At 41.2% G+C, this 23,149-nt stretch overlaps 1 protein-coding gene across 2 annotated transcripts in view; it reads left to right on the top strand.

Moving 5' to 3' along the window:
- LOC126294989 (uncharacterized) overlaps positions 1 to 23,149 on the top strand; it is a 158,848-nt gene that overhangs the window by 117,762 nt on the left and 17,937 nt on the right. The window contains exons 2-4 of one of the 2 annotated variants that reach the window (XM_049987234.1): positions 2,293 to 2,549; positions 9,460 to 9,617; positions 15,403 to 15,557. In XM_049987234.1, the coding sequence (XP_049843191.1) occupies positions 2,293 to 2,549; positions 9,460 to 9,617; positions 15,403 to 15,557 (570 nt within the window). Of the gene's footprint in view, positions 1 to 2,292; positions 2,550 to 9,459; positions 9,618 to 15,402; positions 17,123 to 23,149 lie in introns of those variants that run through there. The other variant, XM_049987233.1, reaches the window with a different exon arrangement.

Here is a 23,149-nt window from a genome sequence, read left to right as displayed (position 1 = left end):
ATGTTGATCCCTCAGAGTGGTTGATAGGTCACATCATCCCAAAACAGCCCTTTTCAATCCATCCCAGGCATGTTCAATAGGGTTCGTGTCTGGAGAACATGCTGGCCACTCTAGTCGAGCGATGTCATTATCCTGGAGGAAGTCGTTCACAAGATGTGCACGATGGGGGAGCGAATTGTCGTCCATGAAGACGAAAGCTTCGCCAATATGCTGCCGATATGGTTGCACTGTCAGTTGGAGAATGGCATTCACGTGTCGTACAACAGTTACGGCGTCTTCCATGACCACCAGCGGCCCTAGGTCGGCCCTGCATAATGCCACCCCTTGCTGCACTCGCTGAACAGTGTATCTAAGGCGTTTAGCCTGACTGGGTTGCCTCCAAACACATCTCCGAAGATTGTCTGGTTGAAGGCATATGCGACACTCATCAATGAAGAGAACGCGATGCCAATCATGAGCAGTTCAATCGGCTTATTATTGGGCCCATCTGTACCGCGCTGCACTGTGTCGCGGTTGAAAAGATGGACCTCGCCATAAACATCAGGAGACAAGTTGCGCATCGTGCAGCCCATTGTGCACAGTTTGAGTCGTAACACGACGTTCTGTGGCTGCACTAAAAGCATTATAGAACATGGTGGCGTTGTTGTCAGCGGTCCTCCGAGGTAGCGGTCATCCACTGCAGTAATAACCCTCGGGCGGCATGAGCGAGGCATGTCATTGACAGTTTCTGTCTCTCTGTACCTCCTCCATGTGTGAACAGAACTGCTTTGTTGCAGTCCGAGACGCCTGGACACTTCCCTTGTTGAGACCCATTCCTGGCACAAAGTAGCAATGTGGACATGGTCGAACCGCGGTATTGACCGTCTGGGCACAGTTGAACTACAGAGAACATGAGCCGTGTACATCCTTCCTGGTGGAATAATTGGAACTGATTGGGTGTCGGCCCCCCTCTGTCTAATGGGTGCTGCTCATGCATGGTTGTTAACATATTTGGGCGGGTTTAGTGACATCTCTGAAAAGTCAAAGGGACTGTGTCTGTGATACAATATTCAAAGTCGACATATATCTTCAGGAGCTCTGGGAACCAGGGTGATGCAAAACTTTTTTTGAAGAATGAGATTTTTCACTCTGCAGTGGAGTGTGCTCTGATATGAAACTTCCTGGTAGATTAAAACTGTGTGCCAGACCGAGACTCGAACTCGGGACCTTTGCATTTCGTGGGCAAGTGCTCTACCAACTGAGCTACCCAAGCACGACTCACGCTCCGTCCTCACAGCTTTAATCTACCTGGAGGTTTCAAAACTTCTTTTTATGTGTGTAGTAATACAGATAAGAAACGATACAATTATGAGTACTACACTGGTAATGAGCGCAGTATCACTACCACAGCTGTGGTGGTGCATATACACTGTAAGACTTCTGACCGCGACTGTGTGCAGCCTGCTGACGCCACAGAGTATGCTCTGCCTCTCCCCCTCTGCGCAGGTCAGAGTGCGCACCTGCGGCGCCCCCTCCACACGCACACTCTGCAGTAGTTGGACTGTGGCGTTTCAGGCTCGCAGCCTGCTGACGCCACAGAGTATGCTCTGCCTCTCCCCCTCTGCGCAGGTCAGAGTGCGCACCCACGGCGCCCCCTCCACACGCACACTCTGCAGTAGTTGGACTGTGGCGTTTCAGGCTCGCAGCCTGCTGACGCCACAGAGTATGCTCTGCCTCTACCCCTCTGCGCAGGTCAGAGTGCGCACCCGCGGCGCCCCCTCCACACGCACACTCTGCAGTAGTTGGACTGTGGCGTTTCAGGCTCGCAGCCTGCTGACGCCACAGAGTATGCTCTGCCTCTCCCCCTCTGCGCAGGTCAGAGTGCGCACCCACGGCGCCCCCTCCACACGCACACTCTGCAGTAGTTGGACTGTGGCGTTTCAGGCTCGCAGCCTGCTGACGCCACAGAGTATGCTCTGCCTCTACCCCTCTGCGCAGGTCAGAGTGCGCACCTGCGGCGCCCCCTCCACACGCACACTCTGCAGTAGTTGGACTGTGGCGTTTCAGGCTCGCAGCCTGCTGACGCCACAGAGTATGCTCTGCCTCTCCCCCTCTGCGCAGGTCAGAGTGCGCACCCACGGCGCCCCCTCCACACGCACACTCTGCAGTAGTTGGACTGTGGCGTTTCAGGCTCGCAGCCTGCTGACGCCACAGAGTATGCTCTGCCTCTACCCCTCTGCGCAGGTCAGAGTGCGCACCCGCGGCGCCCCCTCCACACGCACACTCTGCAGTAGTTGGACTGTGGCGTTTCAGGCCCGGAGCTGTGGGAGTCGGGCGACGTCGGCGGCGCGATGCACGTGGACGGCGACGCGGCCTCGTTCGAGCGTGTGGAGCTGCGCTGCGGCGCGGACGCGATGCACGTGCGCGTGGCGACGGCGCGCGACTTCCGCGGCGTGCTGTACACCCGCGGCTCCTTCCACGAGCGCCGGCCGCCCTGCTTCCTGGACGCCGACGGCGGCACCCGCTTCTCCATGCAGCTGCCGCTCGACGCCTGCAACGCGCTCAACGAGGTGAGCCTGTTCGGCGACCCGGCGTTTGCTGGGTGAAAGTGCGCTCCAAACGTGCCTCGACAAGTTATTTACCTTAGAGCCGTGAGGTTTCTACAGGTGCTGCATCGACGAGTTATTCCAGCGTTGACACACTGTTTCAAATAGTGAAGGAGAATATCTACATGTACATCTACATCCATACTCTGCAAGCCTCTTGACGGTGTATGGCGGAGGTTACCTTGAGTACCTCTATTCGTTCTCCCTTCTATTCCAGTCTCGTATTGTTCGTGGAAAGAAGGATTGTCGGTATGCCTCTGTGTGGGCTCTAATCTCTCTCATTTTATCCTCATGGTCTCTTCGCGAGATATACGTAGGCGGGAGCAATATACTGCTTGACTCATCGGTGGAGGTATGTTCTCGAAACTTCAACAAAAGCCCGTACCGAGCTACTGAGCGTCTCTCCTGCAGAGTCGTCCACTGGAGTTTATCATCTCCATAACACTTTCCCGATTACTAAATGATCCTGTAACGAAGCGCGATGCTCTCCGTCGGATATTCTCTATGTCTTCTGTCAGTCCTATCTGGTATGGATCCCACACTGCTGAGCAGTATTTGAGCAGTGGGCGAACAAGCGTACTGTAACCTACTCCCTTCGTTTTCAGACTGCATTTCCTTAGGAATCTCAGTCCGGGATCTGATTTACCGACGATCAACTTTATATGATCATTCCATTTTAAATCACTCCTAATACCTACTCCGAGATAATTTATGGAATTAACTGCTTGCAGTTGCTGACCTGATATTTTGTAGCTAAATGATAAGGGATCTATCTTTCTATGTATTCGCAGCACATTACACTTGTCTACATTGAGATTCAATTGCCATTCCCTGCACCATACATCAATTCGCTGCAGATACTCCTGCATTTCAGTACAATTTTCCATTGTTACAACCTCTCGATATACCACAGCATCATCTGCAAAAAGCCTCAGTGTACTTCCGATATGATCCACCAGGTCATTTATATATAATTTGAATAGCAATGGTCCCACGACACTCCCCTGTGGCACACCTGAAATCCCTCTTACGTCGGAAGACTTCTCTCCATTGAGAATGACATGGTGCATTCTGTTATCTGGTAACTCTTCAATCCAATCACACAATTGGTCTGATAGTCCATATGCTCATACTTTGTTCTTTAAACAACTGTGGCGAACTGTATTGAATGCCTTGCAGAAGTCAAGAAACACGGCATCTACCTGATGATTAAAATCTCTTTGATGTGTATCTGTTGTGTTTATTAAAGTTACGGAAAAACTGCAGTGAATTTGTGCACAAATCTTATGAGTCAAGTGCTCAACTGGGCATAGTGAATTCAGTTAAGCCAAACCAATCTCTTGTAACGTATTACTATCTTTACGACGTTTCTCATTGAGCCATATACATTATCTCGCATTTCTAGCTGCTTCTCTCACACAAATAATAATAAAAATTCGCAAATTCAGGATCACCACCAGCCCAAGCCCCTCCTAATCGTTTAGAACAAACGGAGCTGGAAAATTACTTTAATAATTTAATTACAAGTATGCAAATTTCTTTGAGTAGCCAGATGAATAGCACTCCATGTCGTGCATGAAGCAACTTCATTACTTCAGGATTGGAAAACAGAGTAAGTGGGTACGATCAACACCACAGAATTTACCTTCCATGTAGCTCATTTATTGTATCATAGTATTTGCTTGCAGATCCTAACTACTCATAACTGGTGCCTGAGTAGAAATATTGAAGTAAGAATTACTTGAGAATGTAACAGAGCACAATTTAACTACAGTAAGAAGAAACACAGAAAATGGGGGTGGAAGACAATGATACCATCATCTCCTTTGTATTCATACCATAAAAATATCTCAGTGAGATTCGCATTATGATTCTATGCATGCACGATTCTGGTTAAAACTTTCAACCAATGCCCAAGGTTGTGCCATAATTATTCAACATACTAACTGTGTCTGCTGCTTGCAAACAGCCAAACGAAAGCACGATGTGCTTTCTGAATCAAATTGTCGCGCTGCTTTGTAGAAAGCACACGACAGAACAGATATTCTTGCAGAAACTATAGCTGATTAAACAAGCAAACTGTTAAACTAAAGCCCATTGTGGTGTCGAGGTGGACCAGAAGTATCATTTCTTACCAAACACGTGACACATAATCGCCAAACAAAGTCAAAAGCAACTTCTACAAAATAGAAGATTAAAAATCATACTTGCTTCGAGACAGTATTACACTCATATGCGGTTGAAGTGATCCTAACCAGGTTTTCCTAATCAGATTACTGTTTGAAATTCTACTTCATCGTTGTTCAAAACGAACAAAGTACTCTACTGGCCATTAAAATTGCTACACCAAGAAGAAATGCAGATGATAAACGGGTATTCATTGGACAAATTTATTATACTAGAACTGACATGTGATTACATTTTCACTCAGTTTGTGAGGATAGATCCTGAGTAATGAGTACCCAGAACAACCACCTCGGGCCGTAACAACGGTCTCGATACGCCTGGGCATTGAGTCAAACAGAGCTTGGATGACGTGTACAGGTACAGCTGCCCATGCAGCTTCAACACGATACCACAGTTCATCGAGAGTAGTGACTGGCGTATTGTGACGAGCCAGTTGCTCGGCCACCATTGACCAGACGTTTTCAGTTGGTGAAGGATCTGGAGAATGTGCTGGCCAGGGCAGCAGTCAAACATTTTCTGTATCCAGAAAGGCCCGTACAGGACCTGCAACATGTGGTTGTGCATTATCCTGCTGAAATGTAGGGTTTCGCAGGGATCGAATGAAGGGTAGAGCCACGGGTCGTAACACATCTGAAATGTAACGTCCACTGTTCAAAGTGCCATCAATACCAACAAGAGGTGACCGAGACATGTAAACAATGGCACCCCATATCATCACACTGGATGATAAGCCAGTATGTCGATGACGAATACACTCTTCCAATGTGCGTTCACCGCGATGTCGCCAAACACAGATGAGACCATCGTGATACTGTAAACAGAACGTGGATTCATCCGAAAAAATGACATTTTGCCATTCGTGCACCCAGGTTCGTCATCGAGTGCAGCATCGCAGGCCCTCCTGTTTGTGATGCAGCGTCAAGGGTAACCGCAGCCACGGACTCAGAGCTGATAGTCAATGTTGCTGCAAAAGTCGTCAAACTGTTCGTGCAGATGGTTGTCGTCTTGCGAACGTCCCCATCTTTTGAGTCAGGGATCGAGACGTGGCAGCACGATCCGTTACAGCCGCGTGGATAAGATGCCTGTCATCTCGACTGCTAGTGATACGAGGCTGTTGGGATCCAGCACGGCATTCTGTGTTACCCTCCTAAGCCCACTGATTCCATGTTCTGCTAACAGTCATTGGATCTCGACCAAAGAGAGGAGAGAGGAGCAATGTCACGATACGATAAACCGCAATCGCGATAGGCTACAATCCGAAGTTTATCGAAGTCGGAAACGTGATGGTGCTCATTTCTTCTTATGCAAAGCCTCACAACAACGTTTTACCAGGCTACGCCGGTCAACTGCTGTTTGTGTATGAGAAATAGGTTGGAAACTTTTCTCATGTCAGCATGTTGTAGGTGTCGCTACCGGCGCCTGCCTTGTGTGAATACTCTGAAAAGCTTATCATTTGAATATCACAGCATCTTCCTCCTGTCGGTTAAATTTCGCGTCTGTAGGAGGTCATTTTCGTTTAATGGCCAGTAGTGTAACTGCCACACTTTTAACTCAAAACGCCTATTGTACAAAATATAATTATGGCACATTTGGAAAAATAACTCGCTTGACACGCCTCAGTTAAGCATAAGTTCTTAAGTATTTCAACAGTTAAACAGAACGAAGTCGTAACTCAACCTGTTTCCTATCACCTGAAACCCCCGTTAAGACCTACGATCCATACTCACCAAGCGTTCACCGAAGAGTGCCCCTTTCTCTTTGGAGATTACGTCGCTCCTCGTGCAGCGGAAGCTACCAGAGTGGTAGCCCTCCGTCACCAACCTCACACACAAAAGCAGCCGTTGACTGAGATGGGTAAACCTCTCTGTGCAGGTATTGGAAACCTAAGTCAGTCTTCCTGTGCTCTCCTTTGAACTAGAAGCAATGTCGTCTGCTCCCAGCAGACGATGACCAACTCAGTTTCCCACAAAACAAAACCGAAAACCCACATTGAAATATACATATAATATTCAATAGGCCTTATCTGAGTGCTCAGTCTTTCTGGAAGAGTTTATGAATTGAGCTAAAATCGGGTAGTAACGTCATGACGCACGCAGTAGCTGCACAGCCTCACCGTACTCTGATTCCGCCACAGCACATCACTGGAGTGTTGGCTGCAGGCTCTGAGTCTGGCCCCAAAATCTGCGTCCGTTTTGCGACACAGTCGAAACTCTTAGACGACAAAGGCAAAGAGGGTCACTGGTTTCCTAAAGTCGAAGAGTCCTCAGTGCACACCTAGAATGAAGTGCTCCCTCTGCCTTCTGAAGATGACATTTGTTTGTGCTTGATATTACAGAAATTCTGCTGGCTCTTCCAGTATCAGAAACACTCTAGCCAATTACGATAAAGACTGCGAGCTCCGACCAGCGAAAAGTTCAAAAATACGCTGCCAAAGTCGTCTCTCCTACGTATTTCACTTGATTAACGACCAATGGTAATTATCTGTAAAGTGATTATTTTCCACCAAGAGCGTGGATTTCCATCGTGACAAATGAGAGGAAAGGCACATATGCATGCTAGTTCTTTTCCCAGCTACCAAATGATTTTTGTGAGCCAATTAGCATTCTGTAATGTTGTGTGTGCCTCACAACTTTTTTTTTAAACTAATTTGTGTCTGATTTTATTCTGAGAAGCTCAGTAATGTATGTAAATACCGTAGATGCAAATTGGATTCAAAAAGTACTTGAAGTGAAGTTAAGTGAAGGGCAGCTGGACAGCAAGAAACTCTTTAGCGCGCAATCCCCGGAATGATAGTAGTTCTGAATCTTTGAGTATGGACTCTAAAAAAAAAAGAGAGAATTGATTTATTAAGAAAGATAACTCTTAATCTGTATCTTGTGGAAAGAGGGCGTTTGATCTTATTTACTTACAACAGTGGTCTCTTAGGTGTGAAAAGATACGAAAACTTGGGCTCAAAGCGATCTGCAATATGGCCAAGTAACTAACAGAGTCGTATTTTAAACCTTAAAGGACAATAACTTCCTCCAAATTAGAATACGTCACCAACTGGTTTAGAAGCTGATCATTCAAGGAGGCAGCAACCAAAATTCAGGTTCCAGTTACGACTTTAAGTAAAAATCTCTCTCTCTCTCTCTCCAAACACATATATAAATATTCATATTGTAAAAAAAGTCATTTTATAATTCGTTCTACAAGTTTGGTTAAGTGCACCTGTCTGCCACCTTTCCTGCTAGAGCGATGCTTGGTGCTTTCACAATTTGTCGTATTTTTTCGACACTGTAGATCTGTATCTCTGTAAAAGCATTCCTCGTCTTCTAGACAGCCCCTGAAGTTTCGCCAGGAAGCTCCATGCTGTTATGGCCTCTGGACAGCTCCATCCTTGAGTTCGCTACGGCAGCGACCGCTCCTTCACTTACCGAAAGAAACATAATTTGACCTAGTAACGCATACTAAAAGGTTTCAGATAGACTATATAATGGTAAGACAGATTTAGGAACCAGATTTTAAATTGTAAGACATTTGCAGGGGGCAGATGTGGACTCTGACCACAATCTATTTGTTACGAACTGTAGATTAAAACTGAAGAAACTGCAGAAAAGGTGGGAATTTAAGGATATGGGACCTGGATAAACTGAAAGAACCAGAGGTTGCACAGAGTTTCAGGGTGAGCATAAGGGAACAATTGACAGGAATGGGGGAAAGAAATACAGTGGAAGAAGAATGGGTAGCTTTGAGGAATGAAATAGTGAAGGCAGCAGTGGATCTAGTAGGTAAAAATACGAAGGCTAGTAGAAATCCTTGGGTAACAGAAGAGATACTGAATTTAATTGATGAAATCTGGAAGAGCATAAATAGACTTAGGTGTCAAATGGGAAGATCAAAAGGTAACCTATTCAAGTGGGGATATGCCGAAGAAGGGCCCTGCCAATGTAGAGGAAAAGAAACGATAACACACCTGGCCCCCATGCACTTTCCAAGACCTGTGGTTGGCCAGTGATGCTGCAGTGAAGTGTGTCGAACACTGGAGAGAGATGTGAGCCTTGCTATGGACAATAATGACGACTTACGATATGTGAAGATCATGAATGTATATGTAAGTGTATTTGTAACCTGGTATACATAGCCTATTTATTAATTACAGATGTAGTTCAGACACGATTAAATAAATAAATAAATAAATAAATAAATAAATAAATAAATAAAGTTCCTTTCTAGTGATTCTTGAAAGCATTTGACATTCTATTGAGGGGTTTTCTGATACCTCAATAAACAAATATGTTGGTCAGAACAATGAACAAACTGACTGACAGTAATAATCCGTTACTTCACCAGATCAATCTTGTCAGCTACACAGGAATTACCAACCTGCTGTAATCGAACGCCTATCCCAACTGAGAGAGTTCCTGCGTCTCATATTCGCCATAAAGACTGACAAACCCACATTGTCCCTAAATTCCTAATGGCGCCTCGCTGACATTACCATAGTTGGTGTAGGAAAATTGCGCCGGGACGCAACAACAGATCTGCTGGTGACGTGTCCGTGTACATAGTTACTTTGGCATCTGATTGTACCTTCTGAGTGATTCACTTTGTTTGTCATGCAGTGTTTCTCTGGCCGCTGGTTATAGAGGCAACTCGCTGAGGATATCAGGTCCTATTGTGCTGTGTGTGTGCCTGCGTGCGCCAGGGCGACGCGCGGTACCGCAACGTGGTGGTGCTGCAGCACGACGACGAGTTCGTGGCCCCCGGGGACGCCGCCTTCACGCTGGAGTGCGACTTCAGCCAGCCGCGGTCGGTCGCCGTCGCTGCAGACCTCAGCCCCGACAGTGGCAGCTCCACAGACGGGTGAGCCAGCGTAGCCGTCACTCCACTACTTCTCTTTCTGCATGATTGCTCTACAGTAGGCACTCGAGTATGTGTTGTCCTTCTTGTTTTCTTAGGCCTCTAATAAAAGTCTTAGGTGGGAGGTGAGGTCTGCAGGGATGAGATAGAGTTTTAGAAAACACCTTTATGGCAATGTGGGTTATGGTTACAGCTATCTCACGCTGCAGCCATGCACTCTGGTGGGCACCCGTTTTATTTATTGTTTGTTTACACGTGAAGTTCCGTAGGACCAAATTGAGGAGCAAATCTCCAAGGTCACGCAACTTGTCACTACATGTACTTACAACATAAAAGTAATAACACATAAAAATAAAACGTTTATGAACGCAAAAAAAGTCAAGCCGTACATTTCAGTAAATGCAGTCAACAATATAACACAAGAATCAGCTTAATTTTTCAAGGAACTTCTCAACAGAATAGAAGGAGTGACCCATGAGGAAACTCTTCACTTTCGATTTGAAAGCGCGCGGAATGCTGCTAAGATTTTTGAATTCTTGTGGTAGCTTCTGTCAGTATCTCTTCTCTTAGCTTCCAAACTTTACAGAAGCTCTCCTGTGAACCTGCAGAACAAGCAAAAATGTTCAAATCTGTGTGAAATTTTGTGGGACTCAGCTGCTAAGGTCATCAGTCCCTAAGCTTACACACTACTTAACCTAAATCATCCTAAGGACACACACAAACACACCCATGCCTGAGGGAGGACTCAAACCTCCGCCGCAACCAGCCACACAGCCCATGACTGCAGCGTCTCGCACCTCTCGGCTCATCCTGCGTGGCAGAACTAGCACTCCCGAAAGAAAGGATACTGCTGAGATATGGCGGAGTGTGCGCTGATATGAAAATTCCTGCCAGATTAAAACTGTGTGCCAGACCGAGACTCGAACTTGGGACCTTTGCCCTTTGCAGGCAAGTGCTCTTGCTTGAGTAGCTCACTTGGTACAGCACTTGCCTGCGAAAGGCAGAGGTCCCGAGTTCGAGTCTCGATCTGGCACACAGTTTTAATCTGTCAGGAAGTTTCATATCAGCGCACACTTCGCTGCAGAGTGAAAATCTCATTTTGGCTTGTGGTAAGTTATTGAAAATGGGTGCACGTCTTTCTGCACAAGAGTTAAGGAAGTCCAATCCAAATGCACGTTGGATTTCTGCTGGGTATTAACTGAGTAAAAGCTGCTTATTCGTGGGAATAGGCCGATGTTGTTAACAAGAAACGACAGTGAAGAATATATTTTTATTGAGAGGCAATGTCAAAATACACAGAATAGTGAACAGGGTCCAACAAGCGGTTCATGGACTTACACCACATATTGTCCGAACTGCCCATTTCTGAGCCAAAAATATCCTTTTAGAATGGGAAGAGTTACCCCAAAATATAATACAATACGACGTAATCGAACGAAAATAAGCAAAGTAGACTAATTTTTGTATCGAACGAACACTTACTTCAGATACCATTCGAATAGTAAAAGTGGCAGCAGTAAGTCTTTGAACAAGATCCTGTACATGAGGCTCTGACCACTATTGCTCTGAGCTCTATGGGCATAACATTTGCGGTCATCACTCCCCTATAACTTAGAACTACCTAAACCTAACTAACCTAAGGACATCACACACATCCATGCCTGATGCAGGATTCAAACTTGCAACCATAGTGCTGTACGTGAGCTTCCAACGACAATTTAGTATCCGTCTGACCACCTAGAAATTTGAACTGTTTAGTTTCACTAATCACATGCCCATTCCCGCAATTAAAACATCGGGTTTTGTTGAATTGTGTGTAAGAAACTGTATAACTGAGTCTTACTGTGATTTACCGCTAGTTCATTTTCCACGTCCATGAACTTGGGTCATGAACTGCACTATCTGAAACCTAGCCAGTGTTGCACACAACATCCTTCACTACCAAGCTAGTCTTATCAGCAAACAGAAACATTTTAGAGTTACCTGTAATACTAGAGGGCATATCATTTATATAAGTAAGGAACATGAGTGGCCCCAACACTGATCCCTGGGGCACCCCCTACTTGACCGTACCACACTCACAGCCGTTTTCAACACTGTGACCAATGACCTTTTGCTGTCTGTTGTTAAAGTAAGAAGTGAACCAGTTATGAGTTACTGTCCATATTCCGTAATGGTCTAACTTCAGGAGCAATATTTTGAGATCGATAAGTGCCTTAGTTAAATCTAAAACTTATGCTTAGTGTTCCAAGTCTTTTGTTTAGCCCATCCAGTACCTCAGAGAGGAAAGCGAATATAGTATTCTAAAGCTGAACTGTACATTTGATAGCATTTGTGAATCATCAAAAAAAAATTTCGTAATTTTGTTTAGTGCTAGTGCTTTAAAATTAACGAATGTTCATATAATGACATTCTAGCGTAGTGGTTAGCGTATCAGTCTGCTATGCAGAATCTCGTCATGTGCCTGAAAATATTTTATTTTCAAATGATTATCGAAATGCCTGTGATCATTATTTTCATTCTGTTAGAAATATATTACTTTTTTAAATTCAATCCTTTGCAGGAGACTTTAATCATGCTATTAACTTTTTCATTTGTTCTTATTTTTTCTTCCTGTCTTTGTGTTTTCATTTGAACTCTTTGTGCATTTGATTTCAATTATTCTTATTTATCCATCAACATATTTATACTTGTGAAAATGTTGATTTCTTGGTCAAAAAACAAAACGCGAAATAAACTGTTTGTGTTGGCTGGCCAGTAGCGTTGAATACTTATTTTTCTTTATGCAGAAGATGTACATTTTTTTGGATGTTAATCTACATACAAACATTTAAAATACACATTCCTATTGTGCTATGGAAAGAATAATGCAGATGAACATTTAAATGAAAGAAGGGAACATAAATAAGTGCGCAAAATGAGGAGTTGATGTAATGAATGCAATAACGTGGACGAAAATATAACATGATGAAATCGAAATTAATAAAAAAATTAAAATCACATGCGCAAAGATTCCAAATGAAAAAAAAAGAATAGGAAGAAATAATGAAAAAAAGGGATAGGAAGAAAAAATTTAAACGTTAATTCCATGATTGAAATCACGTGACAAAGATTTAGATATTTAAAAAATTACTTTTGAACCAATTAATAGAACAAAATTAATGATCAAAGTCATCTTGATAACTATACAAAACTACAAAAAATTGTAGCACCTGACAAGGTTTGAATGCATGACCTGCCGCATGTCAGGCTCATATGATAATCACTACACGACAATGCAGTCTATTTTAAGCTCTAACACGTCATTCAAAATTACTAATTTTCTTTCGTCGATTACTCGCAAAGGAATACCCACCACGATGGATAGTGGCAGGGTGAGATACCCGGGACCCTAAACTACATAACCATACAGATGGTTTCAAAAACTCGACCCCATTCCTGGAGATCTCTCTTTGTTCGACCAGAAGTGTATCATTTAAAGTACACTGATTAGTCACTGTAACAACACTCACATCTATCAGCACCTGCCATCTTTGCACCTGGAACTGGTGATTTCTTCTTTAACTCTGAAGTGGTCAAAGTAGATGTCTGCCTTGTGGGGGATCTTGGTTTGATTCATAGTAAGGTAAGGCCAAAGTAGGGGGATAAAGAAATGTTCAGGAGTGAACAAATAAATTTGAAGTTCTGTGGGGGTATGAATACTGTGGTAGTGAGTAGCTTAGTAGGCAGTTCATTTGAGAGGAGTCAACATCTATAAAAAGATTTATCACAGAAGTTGGAAAGACAAATATAGATACAGGAAAGGTAACAGCGAAGAAATCGTAGGTAACAAAAGAAATACTTAAGCTGATTGATGAAAGAAGGAGTTACAAAAATGTTCAGGTAAATGCAAGCCACTTACGAACGAAATAAACAGAGAGTGCAGGTAAACTAAGGCGAAATGGCCGGATGAAAAGTGAAGAAATCGGAATAGAAATGATTGTCGGAAAGACTGACTCAGCGTACAGAAAGTCCAGATAGCCTGTGGTGAATTGAAAAGCAAGGCATGTCCACCCATGGCAAACGTCAATCCTGCACACACAGACATGTGTTGTGCAGTAAATAAGCTCTCTCACCCTTATCTTTAAAACACCGCGTGTTCGAGGTGGCAGCAGGTCGAGTGGTCCCAGAATTTTCGTGGAAATTCTCGAATCACTACAATTTCTACAACTCGTATGTTGCCACTCTGTGCTTACTGGCCAGTGGTAGCCAACACAGTGCTCAGTGGTCGCTTTCATATAAATTCACACAAGTTTTACTTAAAAGTAGATGGTGATATTACACCTAGAAGAAGACATCGTAGGTACTGCAGCGTTTGCGTAACGACACATCGTGACATATCCTTCCGCACTTGTTCCCAGTGAATCTCTAACTCTTTTAAAGACACCTGGCTCCATTAAGACTACATTACAAGCTCCTGTAATGACTGAATATTATCTATGAGTGCAATGCACACCAATTACTTTGAGTGGGTGGTGTGGCTTGCTCATACAGACCCCAGGAAATTTGTTTTTGTTTTTTTTCTTTTTTTTTTAGTTTAGGTATTTCTAACACTGGAGTGCTGCAGGGATCTGTATCTTTCAGACAGTGTGCTGTGCATAGTTGAACAGAGTGGTTGTGTTTACGACAGGTAAGTCTGTGACCATAGACCAATTTTTCTTTCAGTGGGGACTGAACCCCACCGTACTGATTGCAATAAGTGTCGTATACTAGATGAAAGAGTTGAGTCAAACCTTGCTAAAGTACAGAAAGAGTACTGCTGCAACAATGATTGAGATCTTGATCTGGGTTGCAGCAGGTCATTGTTAACTTCAATTCAGCTTTTTAACTGTTTTAGCCTTGAAATGTCAATAACTATTAAGATTAAGTTGATTATAAGACTTTATTTTATTTTTGCCCTCTAGTATTGAAATAAAAACTAGATATATGATGACCCCACCATACCAATAGTGTATCAAAACTTCACGACACTAGTTATGGGTTAAATGTCACCTTAGCCAGAAATACCACTGGGGTCAGGTCCGGTGAATGTGGAGACCGCACTACAGGACCTCCTCAACCAATGCATTACCTGTGAAACATTGCAGTGTGGTACCGGCACACAGACCATAGAAAATGTGGTGGTGTCTCGTTGTATGTAAACCAAAGTCGTTCTTTTTCTGTAAGGGTAACACTCGTCAATAGTGCTGGTGATTCATCACCCAGAAATCCGTGATATACAGCACATGTTTGTCTGTTTGGTAAAGTGTGTTTGTTGCCTGATGATTCTGTCCCTGACAATTCATACTGAAGTGATCCTGATCCTTCGCCTCCATGACTGCATGTAGATTTGCGTCTGTCCACATTTGAGTATTCTGGTAATTTTCTATGCAGTCTCTTGTGAATGCTATGTGCACCACCAAATACTACACATTACTCATTACAAATACAATAGCGTACATGTGAACAGGTATTATTTACCAGACATATTGTTATACCAACATTTTCTTTTAGTTTTGATCAACATTACCTCTTGTAGGAACGTAACACTTTTTCAAAACACCATTTATATTTCGTGGGCATTTATTTTTTTGCCATCTGAGCCCTTAAAATTAATACAGTCGATACTTTTTCCTCCAAACATCTGTTTAAATCTTCCTGTAGCCAACATGGATGTTGTTTTGCACACAAACATCACTGCTCTGAATTTTGTAGATTTGTATTTTTTACACACGTGACCACAGTGTGACGTGTTGCTCTTGTTGTCCAGGAAACCCGTGCAAGTGAGCTCACGGATCAGCCTGGTGGACCCAGATCCCGCGTCTGACAGCCACAGGCAGCGCCGTGCTGATGTTGACAGTGACTCTGATGCTGTGTCGCTCACCCCTGACGATGTGCTGCGCCGACGACGACGAAACGCCTCCAGTAAGGATGAGCTCTGACCCTGGGCCAAAACACTCAGATGCCTTGGGCAGACTCCGTTCCCTTTTAACGAGGTGTGGTGGGCTCCTAACTCAAAGACAACAATTTACTCACGCAGGGCATTTGTGTGCAGCTATCAAACACAAAATGCAGAGATCAACATAATTAAAAACAGAATATTTACATACAAGCAGGCAATTTGTAATCAAAGATGTTAAATTGTTTCTACTTCCTATAAATCAGTTACTAAATACATCTCAAGGACTAAGTCACATGACTCAGTAATGAGGGGATTCATTCGTTTATTCATAGCAGTGTTAAGGATCAATAGTCCTTCATGTTTGCATTTTCAGTCTCTGTAAATTTCTTGCAGAAAGTCATTTTCCTGCTTAGCCTGCAGTTTTATTTTTGAAATGAATAATTTATTTTGTTATGCAGAAATTGCCTAGTTTCTCCCCCATTGGGCATTATCAACCTACACCAGAATAAAAACTGTTATGCCTACATTGTATTTGACACTTAAATATGTGGAGAAAGACCAATATATGATAAGAGTTCATAATAAGAGCTATGCACAACAATAGTACGTGTGGGCACAATCATCACAGATAATAAGAGCGTATGTAAAATGAAAAAATTGCAACCATTAAGTAGGTTTTGTCACTATGTGTGCATAAATAACACATAAAAATAAGTTAGCACAACTATGATGATACACTTGTGATACTAAATTGGTCGACACATATCCTATTTTATCTTAACTCTGCTGATTAGGGGTTTATGGAGTCTCAACATCTAAGGTCATCTGTCTCGTATCCATCACAGAATCAGTGTGCTCATGTGTCTGCATGTAGAGTAAATGCTATGTGCAAGTCTGTACGAGTCTGTATTCACCTAGTGGGTTGTCAGAAACCACCTAAAAGCCATATCCAGGCTGGTTGGCACACTAGCGCTCATCAATCTGTGGGCAGATTCGAACCATGGTAGTCACACCTTCCTGTGTCCTAGAAGTGGTCACTTTAAAACATACTGCATTTAAGATGTTGATCGTTTTATGTCTGTCTTCACTCTAATATCTACATTTATGTATCTTAATATGTTTATATATCCTGTTCAACGAGCAAACCCACATTAAGGTTGACCTTTTAGCAATGTACATATAGACTTCACACGTAGGACAGTTGTGCCCATACTTAGTCGTGTAAAACTGCTATTAGGGCGTAGTCACCTGTTGCTTGTCTGCCATATTCATTTTTTCATCATCTTGTCAGTAGCAAACCTGTAAGCAGAACAACTTTGTTGCTTGATATTGCGCATGGGGATGAAATTAGCAATTCTCAGGCACTGAAATAAAGTCTTTATTTCAAAATAAAATGCTACATATCAAAATGATTGCCTTTAATAAACATTATTAAAGAGCAAGAAATATCACTTTTGCTTTTTTGCTGGGACCACTTCAGTAAAACTTCTAACCTTATGTCAGATCTGTATCAAAAATCTGAAATACCATAGTTGAAGCTTGATCTTCATCTGTATTCCATTTTAAACTATAAACATTGATCAGAATAGTTCTTATTATTATGATTACAATGAAGACTAGGGCCTTCCCTATAAAAATATATGGAAAATTAAATAATTAAAAAATCATGAAATTATACCTCAATAGCTCCATAAACTGTATTAGTTTCGTTTTTATACAGATTGTAAGTAATGACTTTGAGCTAAACAAAGAATGGAAGTGACTCTCTGTGCCTTCATCAAAACACTCATTTCATATTTCCCACAAAAGTTTTCTTACATTCATCATGCAGCAGTGTGAGACAGAAACTGGCAGCATAGATTTATTGCATATGGCAACTGTCTGTATTACATATTTCCATTGAGTTATTCATAGCAAAACATGACTATCATGAGCGAGAATTCTGCAGGAAACATAAATTAACAAGGTTATATGAAAAATCTCTGTTTTGAGTACTTCCTTATTTTGAAATGACAAATGATCATTGATTCACTTATTATTAACAAGTCAAGTGCTTAGCTTTGATTATCAGCATTGAAGGCCAACTGCATATGTGAGTATTAACAAAGGGAAAGTAGCCATGTAAAAAGTATTACAAAACATTACTTTACTGGTTCATACTTAAATTTAGTCATATTGACAGAAATTGTTTGTCCTCTGGGTGAGACACAATAGTAAATATAAATACTTAAAGTAAATGTAATGGTTTCCAAAAGAGTGTATGCTCATTTCACATTTCAAATTAGTAATCCTGCCTATTACGAAACAGCCATACTCATTTTTGGAATGTAATTCTTCAGTTATAGAGCAGTGAGAGTTTTAATGCATCACTTAACATGGACATGTCAGAATACATCTGCAGTACATAAACTGTAAGTACTATTTTACCTTCAAAAGAATTACCAAAGGAAAATTATTGAGGAGTTGATCCTTGTAATTTGTTATTTTCTCGCCTCAGTTGCTATTCCTAGAAAATCCACACTCGTTTAAAGTTATCTAAAAAAACAAATAGTTAATTTTATCATTTCTGAGTCTCTTACTTGTTGAAAATTAAATTTTAACAAATATAACATAGTGTAATGTACTCGAAATACTTTTTTACACAGATTTCATACACCTCCACAAAAGAATAAACATGAAACTTAGTTTTTTTCTGACTTATGTTTAACAATCTATTGAGTGGGCTTTAGATGTAATGCTTCTCTGGGTTACAATAGCTGTTGATGAGGAGTTGGTATTTTGTTTAAGGTACCATTTCAATATTTAGATGATCTACAAAAACCAGGAGATCTAATCAGATTGCTCAAAAGCATTTACAGTAAAAAGCTGATGTTAACTGCCTGATACTTCATGATTGCAAAGGTCTAGAAAATAGTTTCAACAATCAAAGTTGCTCACAATCAAACTGTTGTGACTATTAAAGTGAAATTTAATGTGGTATTTATGCTAATACATGTGCAGAGTTCTGCATATAACGCTTGATAGCACTAAAAGAAATAAGAAACAGTTGCTTAGTTCTTAGGTACCATCACAATAAAGTTTTTGTCACTGTTCACTTTGATTGCAATACTGTCGCTGTTTTCAGTGTTGTCTCCATAACACACTGTGAATCAAAAAGAATCAGGTAATATTTTCCTTATATTGATGATACATAAACACTCTAGGAAAATGAATTAATGTCTGATTTACTGTCAGAGACGGCAAAGGACTTGGAAGAGCAGTTGAACGGAATGGACAGTGTCTTGAAAGGAGGATATAAGATGAACATTAACAAACGCAAAACGAGGATAATGAAATGTAGTCAAATTAAATCAGGTGATGCTGAGGGAATTAGATTAGGAAATGAGACACTTAAAGTAGTAAAGGAGTTTTGCTACTTAGGAAGTAAAATAACTGATGATGGTCGAAGTAGAGAGGATATAAAATGTAGACTGGCAATGGCAAGGAAAGCGTTTCTGAAGAAGAGAAATTTGTTAACATCGAATATAGATTTATGTATCAGGAAGTCGTTTCTGAAAGTATTTGTTTGGAGTGTAGCCATGTATGGAAGTGAAACATGGACGATAACTAGTTTGGACAAGAAGAGAATAGAAGCTTTCGAAATGTGGTGCTACAGAAGAATACTGAAGATAAGGTGGATAGAGCACGTAACTAATGAGGAGGTATTGAATAGGATTGGGGAGAAGAGAAGTTTGTGGCACAACTTGACTAGAAGAAGGGATCGGTTGGTAGGACATGTTTTGAGGCATCAAGGGATCACAAATTTATCATTGGAGGGCAGCGTGGAGGCTAAAAATCGTAGAGGGAGACCGAGAGATGAGTACACTAAGCAGATTCAGAAGGATGTAGGTTGCAGTAGGTACTGGGAGATGAAGCAGCTTGCACAGGATAGAGTAGCATGGAGAGCTGCATCAAACCAGTCTCAGGACTGAAGACAACAACAACAACATTAGTTTCCTATTACATTTAAAATTTGTTGTGTTATTTGCATGACTTCCTTTGGTTTTAGCCAGGACCTTTCCTTTGACTTAACTACACAAACAGTAAACATTATCTTTAGCTATTAACAGGTCTTATCATATTTCATATAATTTGAAGTCTGATTTCACTTTCCTTAACAGAATGACATACCCATATTGTTCCTAGCAAGAATCAGTTGTGTGTTGTTACATGTGGTACTCTTCTGTGATTTCTGTTATTAGCAAAACAGCCCATTATCTATTGTCTGACAATAGTTAACTGGTCTGTCAGAGTGCTCAGTCCATATGGAAGAACATATTGAGTCACATAGTGCGCACACACACACACCCACCCACCCACCCACCCACACACACACACACACACACACACACACACACACACACACACACACACACACACACACACACTCTTTGTTTTCAGTTGGATGGGGATTTTTGTTATATTTATATGTGAGCTAAACAAATTTTAAAGTTGACATGATTGCTTTAATATTCCAAGAGGCATTAAAGTAGGAGGAGATATGATACAAACAACTGAATATGCAGATGAACAAGCAGTGTTCTGAGAACCAGGGGAAGAAATATAATTTATAATGGAATATACCGTAAAAATTCTGAAAGATTATGGAACAATGATAATGTAGGAAAACCAAAATAATAACAATCAGTGAACTTAAAGATACTGTTAAAATAACGTTTGGAAGGAAGACCTTAGAAAAAAGTAAGAGCTTTCAGATGCTATGGAAGTTTGGTGGTATAAAATAGAAGCTAGTTGGAGAAAATAGGAGGCAGATAATTTATGGATAAAAGATATTTTAAAGCAGTGAAACGTATTTTGACTGACAAGAGAACAGGTAGAGATAAGACAAACATATGCAAAGGTGTAGTGTGATATGGGAGTGACTCGTGGACAATTGAAGATAAAGTGGAAAATTATTTTGAAAGTTTTGAACTTTGGAGTGGATAAAAATGGAATCAAAATTAAAAGGACAGACAGAATGATATGTGAACGAATAGTTCTAAGAATAAAAAAAAGGAACATAGGGAATGGAAATGACAGAATGAGGAAAACATGTTGACTGGATGTATGAATATTGGAATTACAAAGAAATTGCCTACAGTGAAAACTCATCAAAAGAAAGATTGCACAGAAATCTTGGAATATGAGAATGGACAAAGTTAGCAATGGAGGCACAAGGCAGCGGAAAGTGGAAAGCATCCAGTCCACAGATTTAAAAAACCTTTTCATGCTCTTATATTTTCCTTTATCCTGTGTTTCATTTCACATCCATGTGAGGCATACTGCTCTGATTGTATGTCAAAATGCACATAATTTAACTGAAAGGATTTACTAGTATCTTATCACATCTGTACTTACAGTGGAATTGCTCTTGTAGTACTAAAATTTAAATATGCTCACATAATGGAATTTTCCAATAATTTATTCACATTCATTATACACGCCTTAAAAATAAACATTTTTTTTGGTCATCAGTCTACTGATTGGTTTGATGCGGCCCACCATGAATTCCTCCCCTGTGTTAACCGCTTCATCTCAGAGTAGCACTTGCAACCTACATCCTCAATTATTTGCTTGACGTATTCCAATCTCTATCTTCCTCTACAGTTTTTGCCCTCTACAGCTCCCTCTAGTACCATGGAAGTCATTCCTTCATGTCTTAGCAGATGTCCTATCATTCTGTCACTTCTCCTTATCAGTGTTTTCCACATATTCCTTTCCTCTCCGATTCTGCGTAGAACCTCCTCGTTCCTTACCTTATCAGTCCACCTAATTTTCAACATTCGTCTATAGCACCACATCTCAAATGCATCGATTCCCTTCTGTTCCGGTTTCCCCACAGTCCATGTTTCACTACCATACAATTCTGTACTCCAGACGTACATCCTCAGAAATTTCTTCCTCAAATTAAGGCCGGTATTTGATATTAGTAGACTTCTCTTGGCCAGAAATGCCTTTTATGCCATAGCGAGTCTGCTTTTGATGTCCTCCTTGCTCTGTCCATCATTGGTTATTTTACTGCCTAGGTAGCAGAATTCCTTAACTTCATTGACTTCATGACCATCAATCCTGATGTTAAGTTTCTCGCTGTTCTCATTTCTACTACTTCTCATTACCTTCGTCTTTCTCCGATTTACTCTCAAACCATACTGTGTACTCATTAGACTGTTCATTCCGTTCAGCAGATCATTTAATTCTTCATCACTTTCACTCAGGATAGCAATGTCATCAGCGAATCATATCATTGTTATCCTTTCACGTTGTATTTTAATTCCACTCCTGAACCTTTCTTTTATTTCCATCATTGCTTCCTCGATGTACAGATTGAAGAGTAGGGGCGAAAGGCTACAGCCTTGTCTTACACCCTTCTTAATACGAGCACTTCGTTCTTGATCGTCCACTCTTATTATTCCCTCTTGGTTGTTGTACATATTGTATATGACCCTTCTCTCCCTATAGCTTACCCCAACTTTTTTCAGAATCTCGAACAGCTTGCACCATTTTATATTGTCGAACGCTTTTTCCAAATTGACAAATCCTATGAACGTGTCTTGATTTTTCTTCAGCTTTGCTTCCATTATTAGCCATAATGTCACAATTGACTCTCTCGTGCCTTTACTTTTCCTAAAGCCAAACTGATCATCACCTAGCGCATTCTCAATTTTCTTTTCCATTCTTCTGTATATTATTCTTGTAAGCAGCTTCGATGTATGAGCTGTTAAGCTGATTGTGCGATAATTCTCGCACTTGTCAGCTCTTGCCGTCTTCAGAATTGTGTGGATGATGCTTTTCTGAAAGTCAGATGGTATGTCGCCAGACTCACATATTCTACACACCAACGTGAATAGTCGTTTTGTTGCCACTTCCCCTAATGATGTTAGAAATTCTGATGGAATGTTATCTATCCCTTCTGCCTTATTTGACTGTAAGTCCTCCAAAGCTCTTCTAAATTCCGATTCTAATACTGTAAAATAAACATGTACATCCATAAATAATGAGATCATTAAGTAGATTGGATACTGATGAATGATACTATCTCAAATGACAGGTAAGTGAAGTTAATAATTATACATTGCGGTATCTACATATTTATTACTAAATTATGAAAATTGTCATGTGGTATACTGGATATTAAGTGCGGTATCATCATATAGTGTCATGTAAGTTACAGACCAGTATAACTTATAAGTAATGCAAAATAGCTGTCTTCGAAATAGCTGAAATTTTTAGCTTCTGACAATCTGGTATGAATGTTTGTGAATTTAACAATAACTTTGTCATGAATATTTATTTGCCTGTTAAAATTTTGTAATTTTGTTCCATAGTTTACATTTCTGATGCATGAAGTAAATGACTACAAGAAATATCAATAAACAGCATGAGAGGTGTTGCCCTAAAGCATAAAATTTATACATCATTTATGTGATGCATGCAGTGAAATAAAATTATCAGAAACGCGTTTTCTCAGAGTCCAAACTCTGACAAAGTCACTGGCAAATTTGGTATCACTTTATATACCTCAATCTCCAAAACTATTAATTTTTAATTAACGTAATATTATATCCACATTAGGCAG

The sequence above is a fragment of the Schistocerca gregaria genome, chromosome 11 (assembly GCF_023897955.1).
Source record: "Schistocerca gregaria isolate iqSchGreg1 chromosome 11, iqSchGreg1.2, whole genome shotgun sequence".
Classification (NCBI taxonomy): Eukaryota; Metazoa; Arthropoda; class Insecta; order Orthoptera; family Acrididae; genus Schistocerca; species Schistocerca gregaria.
The sequence above is the reverse complement of the archived record's forward strand: the minus strand, read 5'-3'. Positions and strand labels throughout refer to the sequence as shown.